Source organism: Tarenaya hassleriana, unplaced genomic scaffold, assembly GCF_000463585.1.
Source record: "Tarenaya hassleriana unplaced genomic scaffold, ASM46358v1 Cleome9, whole genome shotgun sequence".
NCBI lineage: Eukaryota > Viridiplantae > Streptophyta > Magnoliopsida > Brassicales > Cleomaceae > Tarenaya > Tarenaya hassleriana.
The window spans coordinates 1933128-1946598 of record NW_010971389.1 but is presented as its reverse complement, the minus strand read 5'-3'; the positions used below and the strand labels follow the sequence as shown (position 1 = coordinate 1946598).

General features: G+C 36.8%; 2 protein-coding genes across 2 annotated transcripts in view; both read right to left on the bottom strand.

Annotated features, from left to right (window-relative positions):
- Positions 1 to 2744: 2744 nt before the first annotated feature.
- On the bottom strand, positions 2745 to 8741 carry LOC104803856 (muscle M-line assembly protein unc-89). The gene is made up of 14 exons (XM_010527939.1): positions 8333 to 8741; positions 7273 to 7476; positions 7004 to 7185; positions 6450 to 6576; positions 6176 to 6367; positions 5962 to 6000; positions 5041 to 5862; positions 4847 to 4939; positions 4525 to 4598; positions 4283 to 4334; positions 4088 to 4177; positions 3961 to 4004; positions 3800 to 3874; positions 2745 to 3713 (listed from the first exon to the last, which is right to left on the bottom strand). The coding sequence occupies exons 1-14, from the start codon at positions 8438 to 8440 to the stop codon at positions 3116 to 3118; spliced, it is 2700 nt and encodes an 899-aa protein (XP_010526241.1). The 5' UTR covers positions 8441 to 8741; the 3' UTR covers positions 2745 to 3115.
- A 1427-nt stretch (positions 8742 to 10168) lies between these two features.
- The window catches only part of LOC104803855 (chaperone protein ClpB4, mitochondrial), a 6110-nt gene continuing 2807 nt past the window's right edge, over positions 10169 to 13471 (bottom strand). Inside the window, exons 7-10 of the mRNA XM_010527937.2 lie at positions 13157 to 13465; positions 12683 to 12948; positions 11415 to 12344; positions 10169 to 10689 (exon numbers count right to left, since the gene is read on the bottom strand). Coding sequence (XP_010526239.1) covers positions 10369 to 10689; positions 11415 to 12344; positions 12683 to 12948; positions 13157 to 13465 — 1826 coding nt within the window. The 3' untranslated portion in view covers positions 10169 to 10368. The remainder of the gene's footprint in view (positions 10690 to 11414; positions 12345 to 12682; positions 12949 to 13156; positions 13466 to 13471) is intronic.

The following is a 13471-nucleotide window of genomic DNA, read 5'->3' as shown; positions in this document are numbered from 1 at the left end:
TTTCCCTATTTTTGGGTCTCTTCGGGCGCCGTGTACACATTCAACTGCGTCGTTTTGGGAAGCACTTTTATTTAAAATTATTTTTAAAATTTTATTTTCATTTATTATGTAGTACGCATCTCTCAGATATTTAATTTAATTTTCACCATGACATTATTTGGCACAGCTTATGCCTCTCTACGGTTTTTTTTTTTATTTTTTATGTTGTGTTTCTCTCATGCTAAATTAAAGATATTAGCATTTTAATCATTTATTAATTATATAAATAAATTCATAAATATGGAGGATGGAAAAAAATTAATGTAATTTATTAATTAATTAAGGGTAAGAAAAAAGGGGGAAGTGCTTGGTGTTTGGCACGGGAGTAGGTGCCCTAGATTCATCACTTCCCAATGACAGGGGACCAATCTTAGTCCTACTTTCTGCTTTTCAATAAACATCACTTGTTTTTCTTTAAAATAAAATCAATTAATTAAACCTAGAGTCTATAATCCTCGACCATTTTTATTTTATCTCACAAATCCTCTACTTATTTTATCAGTGATTTTTTTTTTCCACTTAATTCCTTCTAATTTAACTGTTCTTAGTTTATCCCTAACCGCAAACACAATATCATACAATTAAAATTTGGAATTATAAATATTAAACTTTGATCCCTGAATTGTACTCCGTATACCTACAAAAAATCACAAACTACAAACACTAAATCATATATTTTAGATTTTAGATATGACAGATTTAGAACTTAAGGTCTATATATTACCGTTTTGCGTTTATTAAGTGGTTAAATAAGATTAGTTAAAAGATTTGTAAATATATGAGCTAATTTTTTTTTGATTGTTTTTATCATCACAAATATATGGTGAGAATTTCATGTTTCGTATTTTTTAAATTATACAATACGTATTGTATGGAAAAATAATATATTCTTACCCCAAATTCAAACCCAATTCACCCGTACTTTTCCGATTCTCTAAAAAATATAATTGGACCAATAAACTTTTGAATTATTTAAAAAAAAATAACATGTCATAAACTGTTATTCTTTGAGTTTCTTATTAACTGTTTGCTCTATCATTTGCAGCACATTTGAAAAAATCAATGGTTGATGTTAAATTACGGTTTCTACTCTTTAATTAGGTTTTATTTCAATTAGAGAAACAAATAGACACAAAAAAACGTGTATATATAGGTATGTAAATTTGTCTAAATTATCAACGAAATTATATCGTGTAATCTAATTTATTTATCTTGAAGACGACGAGAAATGAATATCATACATTAAAATTTTAGATGATATGTATATTAGTATATATATATACACACGAGATAATATATCATTTGCATTAGAAAAAAAATTATATAAAAAAATAAACAAAATAGCCTTGTCTTGTCTCGCTGAGGAATTCAAACGTAGAAGTATGGGAAAGAGGGAAATGGGATCATGGACCACACGTAGTCACCAACGCCACCTCTGTATATACATATATATATATATACACATATATATATATATGTTGTAGTTGTAGGGTTTCGTTTTATACATTTTATGTGCATACCAATAATATAGATAGAGCATATTATTATACCTAATTTTTTTTAATACAAAAAAGAATACAGTATTATAGCATTTTAAAGAAATCTGGGGTTTCCAAACTGCAACGTGGTCATGATGATTTTTATCAATAAGACATATATGGACAGCCGTATACATATATATATGAATGTCTGTTAAACGAAAATTTATAATTAAGTATAATTTAGAAATCATTTTGGCTAGTCGTCTAATTAATTACCAAGATATATATATTATGTTCCATTTGTTTCTTTTTACTTGAGGTTATGGGTTATCTAAATATATGAAGAACTGATCCTCTATAATTTAATACTATCAATTATTCTCCATTGACATCATATAAAATGAAAAAAATATAAAAATCATATTTAAAGTCAAATACAAACATGACAAAAATGATTTAAATATAAATAGATATAAAATTAAATAAATACTAATAAATATCAAACTAAAATTATAATTTTTTTAAAATGTTTATTGTTATTCTAAATTTATCAAAATAAATTATGAGTGATTAAATTTTAAAGCGATGTAAAAAAATAGATTAGGGTTATAGAGTACTATATATATGCGGAAGTTGGGCCGTGGTTCCTCCAAACTCGTTACAAACGTATTCATCATCATATTTCTAATACGAACCAAAATCCTAAAACCAATTCACCAAGATTTGAATCCAACCTGCCCGCGAATCATATCTATATGACACATTTATTAGTTTGCTTGATTTCGGGATTCCTAATTATTTTGACATAATATTAAATAATATTCAACTCGAAAATACCTTTAATTTCGTAATCTTATATTTCATTTACCAAAATGACCAAAAAAGGGTGAGGATATATATGATAGAACAATGGAAACATTATTAGATTTTATGTCAATGCAATAAAATGACATTATTCTATTTTATTTATTTCAACGTCTTGAAGTATCACATCGTGTGTTTCATGCCCCCACAACCAAAAAATAACTAATATATTTTTTGAAAATTAAATATCCAATTCACAATTAACATAATGCAACAATTATTTTGTAATTATATACCTCAATGAACTTACATCCTTCTGATTAGTCAATTTGGCAAAACGAGTTTTGGTGATTAATATTAAGCTTAATAGCCTAATCAATTATTTTTAAACCTTTGATTAGCCAAAAACTGAAATCATTATTCCTTTGACCGTTATAGTTTCTTGCACTGACTACAACACTCGAAAACAGTATGAAACTCTAGAGGATCCATAACACGAGAGAGAGATACACTAATATTCGAATGTATATACTCTTTTTTTATCTACCCAATATTCTCTCTCTTGAGATTTAAAAAAAAACACAAAAAAACCCTATTTTTTTTTTTATCACAAAGGCTTCATTCATCTAAACCACTAAAAAAAAACTTCAGTCATAAACATTATCACTTTCCGACCAAACTCCCGGCGTCTAATTTCACTTCCACCGCCCGAATCTTCAGATCAACCGCCTCTCCGATCACGTTCACCTGCTTAAATTACATAAACAAAATGCTTTCTTTTCTATTTTTCTTCATCGCTTCCTCTTCTTACCGGACTTTCCCTGCATCTTAGCTGAAACAGGTGATTTCCCCTTTGACGACGATGTCTCTGGTGCTGTTGGGTTATCTTCCGAGTCTGACTCGCGGTTGCTCTCCTTGTCCTTGGACGACGTGGTTGGAGCGGAAGCCGATTTCGGTTTGCCGCTGGATTTCCCAGTGCCTTTTCCCGTTTTGCCCTTGATGGATTTCGCGGGTTCTGTCTTGGATTTTGACGAACTCTTCGTGGGTTCTTCCTTTTTCTTGGACGAGTGTTTCGAAGTGCCCACCTCTGCATCTTCCTTGGCTTTCCCTGATTTCGCTGCCTTTGCTGATTTACTGATGGATTTGAGCTTCTCCTCGTCTTCTTCTACGCTCATTTCATCAGAACTATCATCATGTTCTGCTTTGCTAGCTTCCTTGGAAGTAGTATCCTTGGTCTTGCTTTCGGTCCTCCCGTCCTCAGGTTTCTTTCCGGACCTCGTTTTCTTGGAAGAACTCTTAGACCTATTCTCCATTTTTCCGACCTCCTCAGTTTTCTTCCCCGACTTGGTAGCAGAAGCAACAGCCTTGGACTTTTTGGATGCAGCACCCCTGAGTAACATCACATATCACTTAGTATTCGCACTTTCTTCATGTGTAAACGCTTTTAAACTGTTCAGGTTTCGGGTTTAACTTACTTCTTCACTGGTGTCTCTGCCTTCCTTTGCATGGCTGAATGGCCATTGCCCCTCTTAGCTTTCTTCTTCTGAGGCCTGCCCTCGAAGCACGCACGACAAAATGTCAGGTCGGATAATGGGTTAAGGAAGTTGTAACAGTTTAACCAAGAAGTAGTGCTTACATTGCAGAGGATTCATCGGGACCTGTCTGATCACCTTTTTCATCCTGTCAGATGGCAAAATGTTCACATTAAGCAAATGGCAAGAATAACAAAGTACAAAGAAAGATAGATGCTAATATATATGTACCATAGCGGTCGATTCTGATTCATCTTCGATGAACTCCCACTTCTGCCTTCTAAGATTCAAGATTTCTTGATCACCGTCATCGTATAAAACCTGATAATGACAGAAGCAACAGACCCATGCATAAAAGTTACATACCGAACATCTTCAGATTCAAATGCACTCAACTTAGTTCAAAAGAGATCGAATTGATCTTACCAGATGTTTCTTCTTAGCAACATCGTATGAATTGACAACACCTTCATAGTACCTACAGAAAAGATCAAATAATAATTTAGAAGCTTATATGGAACATAACTGGAAGAATGTGGAGCATAAACTACAGAACCCCAATCCTGTTTTAAGCAAGACAGGAAATGCAGGGAGAACGAAGAAACGTGTGTGTCCATATCAAATGGAACAAGAATTTAACATAAACAGCAAAAAAACTAAACACTTACGCACGATCTTTAGGCCACCAGATTTTAACTCTCGACCCAACCAGATTTTCACCAAACTCTTTGTCTTCGGAAGCCTGTGAAAGCAAATTGCAAAAGCAGGAAAATCAATTCACAGATTGAACATCTGGGCAGAGCACAAGCAAGCGTCTGAACCTCACAATCAAAGAAGGATACTCCAAAAGCCACAAATAAAAAAGAAAGATCCAAAAGCTCCAGGGCAGGGAAGGGAGGTACAGATATTCAAGCTAAAGGATGGTAATAAGTGATTCGTTTCAAATTATTTTATAAAGAGGCAACAAAAATAATTAGCAAAATTAAAAACCTTTTCTTTATCCAGATTATGCTTTCTCTTGCCATTTGTGTTGGGAGTCTCTTCAAATGGTTGCACCTCATCTTTGCTTGACTTCGGGATCGGCTGGGAACACAACGAAAGAATATTAGTACCAATACAAAGAATTCATCGACCCAGGCAAGATGATAAACATGTAATGAATCAAAACAGCTAAAAAAACTTACTTTTTCATCATCGTCTGATGATGTGTGAGATTTCTCCTTCTCACCAGTGACTTTTCCATGGCCCTGCTTTTTCTTATCCTCCTTTGACTTAGAGGGCACTTCCACATTATCACTGTCCACTGCCTTCTTCCCAGACTGCTTTGTTGGTTTTGCCTCAGGGATGCTTTTCTTTGTAGGAACCGAAGCTTTGGTTTTACTTGAAGAAACCACCTTCTTTCCAGACCTTTTCGACGAGTTAACTTCTGAACTGCTTGGTTCTTCGGGAGCTACTTTAGCAGAGCTACCAGCAGATGATTTTGCCTCTTTGGTTGAGCTTTCCTTTTTCTTCTGGTTTACAGCCTTGTTAGAATTACTGTCATTAGGAAGGCATTCACTCTGAGATGGAGAAGCGGCATTTGTAGTTTCATCTGCTGGCTTCGATTCCAAAGCTTGAGCACTTGTAACCTTTTCATTATCAGAAGAAATATCAGGGTTGTCCAGGGGTGCTCTGGATTCAGTCTCCTCTTTGACATTCGAAGCTTTTGAGAATTCCTCCTGTCTCACAGAACTGGTTTGTTTTCTGTTTTTCTTACTTTGTTGGTTTTCAACACCAGTCTCCTTCTCATCACCAGCATTAGCGATCCCACTGTCGCCAAACTTATCGGGTTTAGGGGGTTCATCCTTCACTTTTGTATCATCTTGCTTATTTTTGGAGTCAGTATCATCTGAAGAATCATTCTCTGCAACCTGTGCAACACCATTGCTAACTTCCGACTTAAGAGAGCCATCCTTAGGTGCATCAGCTAGCTCAGCATCAGCAACTTTTGGTACGTTCAATTTATCCTGTTCATTGGAAAACAATACCATCACAACAATCGCAAAATAAGAAAGAAGTCTATTCTGTTATTACAAATTTAACTGATTGAGAGTAAAGACACATGCCTCATCTTCCACTTCCCTTGTTAAATTATCTTGGCTATCCTGTAGTACACAAAATTTGGTTTATCAGTATAAAAGCGAGTTAAACTGGAGCCACTATCCATGATTCAGACACTCAACAAAAGTCGAGGAACACATTCATATTTCATAGGAGACAAGATGCGAGTGGATCATCTCCAAACAATAAGAGGAAAAATAAACAAATATGAAAACTTACATGCTTTTCATTAGCAACAGATTCATTATGCCTCGATTCACCAAAGGTCCCTTTGCATATTGAAGCAGCTACATCACTAAACTTATCTAAGGAGAGACCCAATGATTTTATTGCATCTGTCAGGTAAGGTTTAAGCTTGGTAGCAGAGTTCTTCAAAACTTGTTCTGCTAACTTCCGCGATATTTGGGGAACCTGCTGACAATTAATGAAGAGGGTTAGACAAAAACACACAAGTTATCAGAACAGAAAAAGTGAGAGTACTTTCATGCATCACCTGGTTATCCTTTCTAACATATTCTAGAATTGGTGAAAGCAACTCTGGAGATATCTCCTCACTTTCTTCTAAAACGAGGGTCATAATCGTCTCCATAGATGAGAATACATTGTCTGGATGATTATCCCTGGAAAAGTAAAGTCTTTAGAAAATGAAAAATATTTCGTTGGATGTTCAGAAAGCAAGATCAATGCAATCAGTGCACAGTAGACCAGTTAGGGAACAACATTTATGAGCACATAAACCTAAACAGCATACCTAATGCCCAAGGAGAAGCACAGTTGAGAAAATGATTTTGAATGTGAATCAAGATGATATGTGAAGTAAAGAAAAACCAAGCTCTAAACAGACAGCAATTGCACTGAAACTCTGCTTCTAACGTTGATAAAGTTACTAGATTGCTTTTCCATGGAACAATCCAGCATAAGTGATGGAAATAGACAATAAATCATACATATGAGTTTCTGAACATTAAGTACATAAGTACTCACGGGATTACACCCTGGACTGTTTCCCAGAATATTGAACTTGAATCAGGATATATTAATTTGTACCTTATAGTCTTGAGGAAATGCTGGAACATCTCAATAACAAGCGCATCACACTCAAGATCCAACATCACAACACATGATTGGACCCTTGCTACAGTTTCGAGGATTGAGGTCCTCTTAGAATATGAACGACTGGATATGTCGGTTAGATTTTCAAATGATGATACAATCAACTGGAACACCTCCTGCATGTAAACCAAAGAAAATGCTCAGTGTACTCTGAGAATCACGGCCCATTCACAAACGAAAGTCCCCATAAGAAATTGACATACTTTCATCTGGTCATCATCATATGGAGCATCTGGAGCAGTTATTCTCGTAATCTCACTGATGCATGCAGCAACTGCAGCATTCACATCAATATCTGAGTGCTTGAAGAGTCTGTCAGCAACTAATGCTTTCATCAAGGGGGAGAGCACATTTTGCATTGAGTCAGGAGGTGACTGATCAACCTTAGTCAGGCAGCTTTCAACTTTCTGCAACACTCGATAACAACCAGTCAGAAACGAGAACGAAATTTTTTCCGAGATTTCACAACGAACTGGATCATCAATCACAGTGGAAAATTACAGTCATTTCCATGTATAGGCTAGCACTCAATACCAATCATTCAGAAACAAGACTTCGAAATTTCAGGGATTTTATTACACGCTCAAACATAAAAAACAGTGGAAACTTATAGTCATTTACATCAATAATATTTCACAGAACAATAAGCAAACATTTAGAGACCTCATTGGAGCACAAAAATAAGGAAATTCCATTATGCATCAAACCGCATCACAGGGGATGCAAGAAAGCAGCAAAACACAATCGTTTCTTTTATGTCTGGTAGCTCTTTCCGTAACTACCTCCCAAAGGCAATCCTACATCATATAGAGAGAGTACTTGTGAAGCTATGCGTTCAATTTAAATAAAATCGAAGCCATGAAACACAGGAAGTGAACAAAACTACAATTTCCCAGAGAAAAATAAATTCCTGTTCTTTATATATCAGAAGACAAGAAAGGCTTAAAGCCCCAGATAGTCCAACACCTGCTCCATCCGAAAGAGATACATATTATCAACGTGTAAACACAAAGATCGGGAATTTTCACAGCAATATACTTCAACAACCATGTCTCCTGCAATTCACTATCCAAAGCAAAGACAATATTTCACTTGAATGGATAAATATCAGGGCAAAAGAAGAAAACTGTCATAACAAGAAACCTAACCCAATTCCAGAAATCGACACCAAAAAAATGCATACATCTAGCATCGCACAAAATCGACTACAAAAACGAAAACGCCTAAAAATAGAAAAAACAGAGCAAAAGGGAAAGTGCTCACGTCGAGAAGAGGAAGAAGGTCCTCGACAGAAGAAGGTGGGTCAAGAATCTTTTTCCCAGCTTCCGTAAGCTGCTTCTGGAGCTCCTTAGGGTTATCAGAAGCCGCCATGATTTGTTCTCCTTCCCTCTCTTTCTCTCTCGCACGCGCGTGCTCTCCTCTGTGTGTATATTTCCACAGATCTCAGCAAACCCTAACCTTGGAAAACTCGACTTCTCTACAAGAAAACCCTAGAAACCGCATCGATTCCTGGAATCAGAGCACGGAATCTCCAGGGAACGCGAAGAACGACGAGGGAATCCTCACGGTCACGGAACAACAAGAACAACACGCTAGGGTTTTTTCCCGTCTAAAATGCTCCTTTTCTCCGATCCCTTTTCCTTTTTCGCGGATATACGAAATATTTTCTCTGCCGATTAAAAAAATGGCAATTATGAAAATGTTTTTTTTTTATAAATTTGCACGGAGTAAATAAAAAATCTGGAATTTGGTCGTCTTTTGATGACGTGTCTATTTGTGCGACTTATTTTAATTTTTTTTTCTTTTTTGGGCTTTAAAATGGGAATCAATCTTTTTTTTTGGGCTCGGACTTCACAGTGATTTCATTCGGGTTTAGACGGTGGGCTTCGAGTCCGGTTTTGAATTATCTATATCTGGATATTCATTTTATTGTAAAAAAAATAAATACTAAGTGAAGCGTTAAGAAAAACAAATTATGAGTTTAATATTTTTTTTGATAATTTTAAATTTACAAAAATAAAAACAGGGAGAAGTCTAAAATTTATAATTGTTTAAAACCAGAAATAGAGGCATTATGAGTTTTTATAATTTTTTAAAGTAAAAAATATTATATAATATTTTTGAAACACAGGGAATATCATTTACTGGAAATATAGCATCACGAGTGGATTTATAAAAGGGGGTTGGTCGATGAAATAAAATGGATTAGTTCGAATCTAATCCATTACAAATAGATCAAAACGAGATTACGTCGTTTCTTTTAAACAATATGGAGAAATAAAAAAACAATCAATTATATAATTTATTCAAAACAAAATTTTACTTTAAAGTTTTTATAAAAATATATCATTTTTAATTTTTTAAAAATGTATGAACTATCTAACGTATTCAAAAAATATTTAATTTACTAAATATATATATTTATTTATTTTAAATTTGTTATCAAATTTATCAATTTTTAATTACAAAAAATCATGTTATAAAATTCTAAGTATCACGATAAAATATTAAATATTTATAAAAAATATTATACTGTGGTACTCACAATTTGTATAAGTATTTAATTTTAAATTATAATATTTATAAATTATATACATCATATTCTTATACAAATTCTATATTTAAATTTAAATATATTTTGCTGATTAAATCCACAATTTTATATAAAAAATTGATCATCTTTATTAATCTGTAATAGTATGTGAGATGGTTCAAATTATTAGTTTCATATTTAAAAAATAAATAAACAAAATATTATATATTGAATAATTTCTGTATATATATATATTAATTATAAAATTAAAAGTTGATTGAATTTTTAAACAAATTTAAAACAGATTTTTTTTATTAAATTAGATTCTTACCGTTTTTAACCATTAATAGTTTATATTTTTATACCGAATTTTAAAATATTTTTTTAATAAATTAAGTAGGTAACAGTTTGTGTCTGAAAACAAAATATTTCGTCACACATTAACAACTAGTAATCAATCTGTTGTGTGACGGACGGTCACTGTCGAAGGCCTACACGGCTACACAAGATGACCAAGTGTGAAAATCAACGCCACACTTGATCTTTTGTCTATGTACACGGACGGCTACACGGCTACAGATTTTCCTTTCCATAGTTAACCATCCCGCCCAATGTCAGAACACCAATAATAAACTCGACTTGATCGGATGCGAAATCACCAAAAACTTTGATATCTACACATTTCTCAGTTTCTGCCCGAAGTAGGCTTCAGTTTCACCTTAAGGGACCAAAAAAAGGAAAGAACAACAAAAAAAGAAGAGAGACATTAGGCAGCCAATGCTTCCATGGAACCTTTCTCCAGCTTCTTGATGACCAATCTGTTCTGAGGAGGAACGTCTGTGGCCGTGGCCGTGGCCGTGGCCGCGGCTGTGGTGGCTACATCGACTAGAACGACGTCTTCTTCCCCGAAATCGCCTTTGAGAACCCCGACGGCAATCTCGTTCTCAACCAGTTGCTGTATAACCCTCTTCACAGGCCTTGCCCCGTAATTCGGGTCGAACCCGAGCTGAGACAGAAGCTCCACAGCTTCCTTTGTGAACTGCAGATTGATCTTCTTCTGTTTCAGCCTCTCACTCACCCTTCTCATCTGTTTCATTCCACCACAACATATCATTGGATCAAGTCAGAAATACGGAACAGTTTCTCGATCTTCTGTATGACCAATCGGTTCTGGGGAGGAACGTCGGTGGCCGTGGCCGTGGCCGTGGCCGCGGCTGTGGTGGCTACATCGACTAGAACGACGTCTTCTTCCCCGAAATCGCCTTTGAGAACCCCGACGGCAATCTCGTTCTCAACCAGTTGCTGTATAACCCTCTTCACAGGCCTTGCCCCGTAATTCGGGTCGAACCCGAGCTGAGACAGAAGCTCCACAGCTTCCTTTGTGAACTGCAGATTGATCTTCTTCTGTTTCAGCCTCTCACTCACCCTTCTCATCTGTTTCATTCCACCACAACATATCATTGGATCAAGTCAGAAATACGGAACAGCAAAACGGGACCAAAATGCGATAAAACGAGTCTTATGAACATTCGAGTCAGTCGGATAGGGTTTAGATGAGATGTTTGTAATAGCCACCGATTCGCTTCACATATCAACATCGAGGAAAAGAGAAAACTAGCAACCGGCCGAGGAAAGGGCCGGGAGGGTCTTAGGAGAATGCTTTATAGATCTCTAAGGCCTATCAGCTCAGTTGGTTCCTTGTACTTCACTACTTTGTGGACATGATCTAAACTAGACTGGTCCGAAATCACCATACCAAGCATTAATAACTAACGGTAAAATAAATGGGACAGAGTACAAAGTGTTAATTACCTGTAGCTCGACGATTTTGGAGATTTCCTTCGAATCCAGAGGCTGGAAGACAATGTACTCGTCGATTCTGTTCATGAACTCCGGCCTGAAAGTCTGTCTTGCCAACTCAACCACTTGTCTCTTCATCATCTCGTAAACCGCTTCTTTGCTGTCTCGACTGTTTCGGAGGGTTTCGAGTATGTAGTGAGATCCTATGTTCGAGGTCATTATCACAACACAGTTCGTGAAACTCACTGTCCTCCCCTGAGAATCAGTTATTCTTCCATCATCCAACAACTGTAACAGAATGTTGAAGACATCGTGGTGGGCTTTCTCGATCTCATCGAAGAGAACCACGGAGTAAGGCCTCCTCCGAACTACTTCAGTAAGCTGCCCACCTTCTTCGTAACCCACATAGCCAGGAGGTGCACCGACCAGACGTGAAACTGCGTGTTTTTCCATGTATTCGCTCATATCGATCCTCACGAGAGCATTCTCCGTGTTGAAAAGGTACCCGGCTAAAGCTTTGGCAAGCTCGGTTTTACCAACACCCGTAGGACCCATGAACATGAAGCTGGCAATCGGGCGGTTAGGATCAGACAGACCAGCCCTCGAGCGTCGGATTGCGTCAGCCACTGATTTTACAGCCGTATCTTGACCGATTACCCTCTGGTGGAGCACTTGCTCCAGCATTACCAGCTTTTCTCTTTCTGTTTGTTGAAGGTTCGATAAGGGTATACCTGTCCATTTGCTTACAATCTCGGCTATATCAAGATCTGTGACCTCTTCTCGCAGCAGCGACTTTCCAGACTCTCGGAAGTTGGCAAGATTCTTTTCGGCCTCATCTAACTGGCGCTGGAGGGACATAAGTGTTCCGTATTTGAGCTCAGCAGCACGATTTAGGTCATACTCACGTTCAGCTGATTCAATCTCCAGGTTAACTCGATCAATCTGTAACACAGAACACCGAGGAAGATATTGAGGTTGTGTAATAACGGCATAAGCAACACTCAAGTAACACCATCGTTGAAGGAACTTACTAAAACGAGCAATTGCCCAGGCAAGTTTCAATGATTACGATGAAACATTTCACCAAAAGAGTCTACGCTAGAGGTGGCTGTTAAAACCCGATACCCGCAGGTTCATGGGTACCCATAGCATGGGTATCCAGAATGCGTTTGGTACCCAACCCGGGCCCACCCCTATTCTTCAGTTGTTTTTCCTCCACATATCAGAGATTCAAGAAATAACTAAGTGTAACTTACGGCAATGGGGCACAAAAACGTTACCTCTTCTTTAATCGAACGTATTTTGGTCATGAGAGACTTTTCTTGCTCCCACTGCTCACTAAGTTCTTTTTGTTTCTGTTTGAGGGTCGTTAGGTCATTCTCAAGCTTATGTAGCCGTTCTTTGGATGCTTTATCTGTATCATTTTTGAGAGAGAGTTTCTCCATCTCCAGTTTGAGTACAGCTCTGTCTATTTCGTCCAATTCAATTGGTTTAGAAGTGATCTCCATCTTCAGCTTTGCAGCAGCTTCATCAACGAGATCAATGGCTGAAAAGAAAAGAACTTGTCTTAGACACAAAAATAAGGCCAAAAATATAACTTTACCCAGTAGAAAATAAGATCCCTTCCTTCGAAGGAAAGACAAATAGCTACTTCCAAACATCCATTTAAGAGTTGAGAAATCTCTCTTTCTATTTCTTCACCAACTTTTCGCCGAAGAAAACTACGCTTACATACTCAGAAAGGTGCATATTACCTTTGTCAGGCAAAAAGCGTTCGGTGATGTAGCGGTCTGCCAGAACAGCTGCTGAAACAAGGGAACTGTCGGAAATTTTAACACCATGGTGTAATTCGTATCGCTCTCTTAACCCTCGAAGAATTGAGATGGTGTCCTCAACAGATGGCTGACCACAAAACACTTGCTGAAACCTACGTTCAAGAGCTGGGTCTTTCTCTATGTATTTCCGGTATTCATCCAGTGTAGTTGCTCCAATGCATCTTAGTTCACCCCGTCCAAGCATTGGTTTCAACAGGTTACTGGCATCCATGGCGCCACCAGTAGCCCCTACAC

What these genes read in the sequence shown, in the direction of transcription:
- LOC104803856 (XM_010527939.1), bottom strand. Translation starts at nt 8,440, where the DNA reads ATGGCGGCTTCTGATAACCCTAAGGAGCTCCAGAAGCAGCTTACGGAA. An exon ending in ACCTTCTTCCTCTTCTCGAC is followed by an intron (nt 7,477 to 8,332) that starts GTGAGCACTTTC and finishes CGAGTGTTGCAG; the next exon opens with AAAGTTGAAAGCTGCCTGAC. An exon ending in GCAGAGACACCAGTGAAGAA is followed by an intron (nt 3,714 to 3,799) that starts GTAAGTTAAACC and finishes GATGTTACTCAG; the next exon opens with GGGTGCTGCATCCAAAAAGT.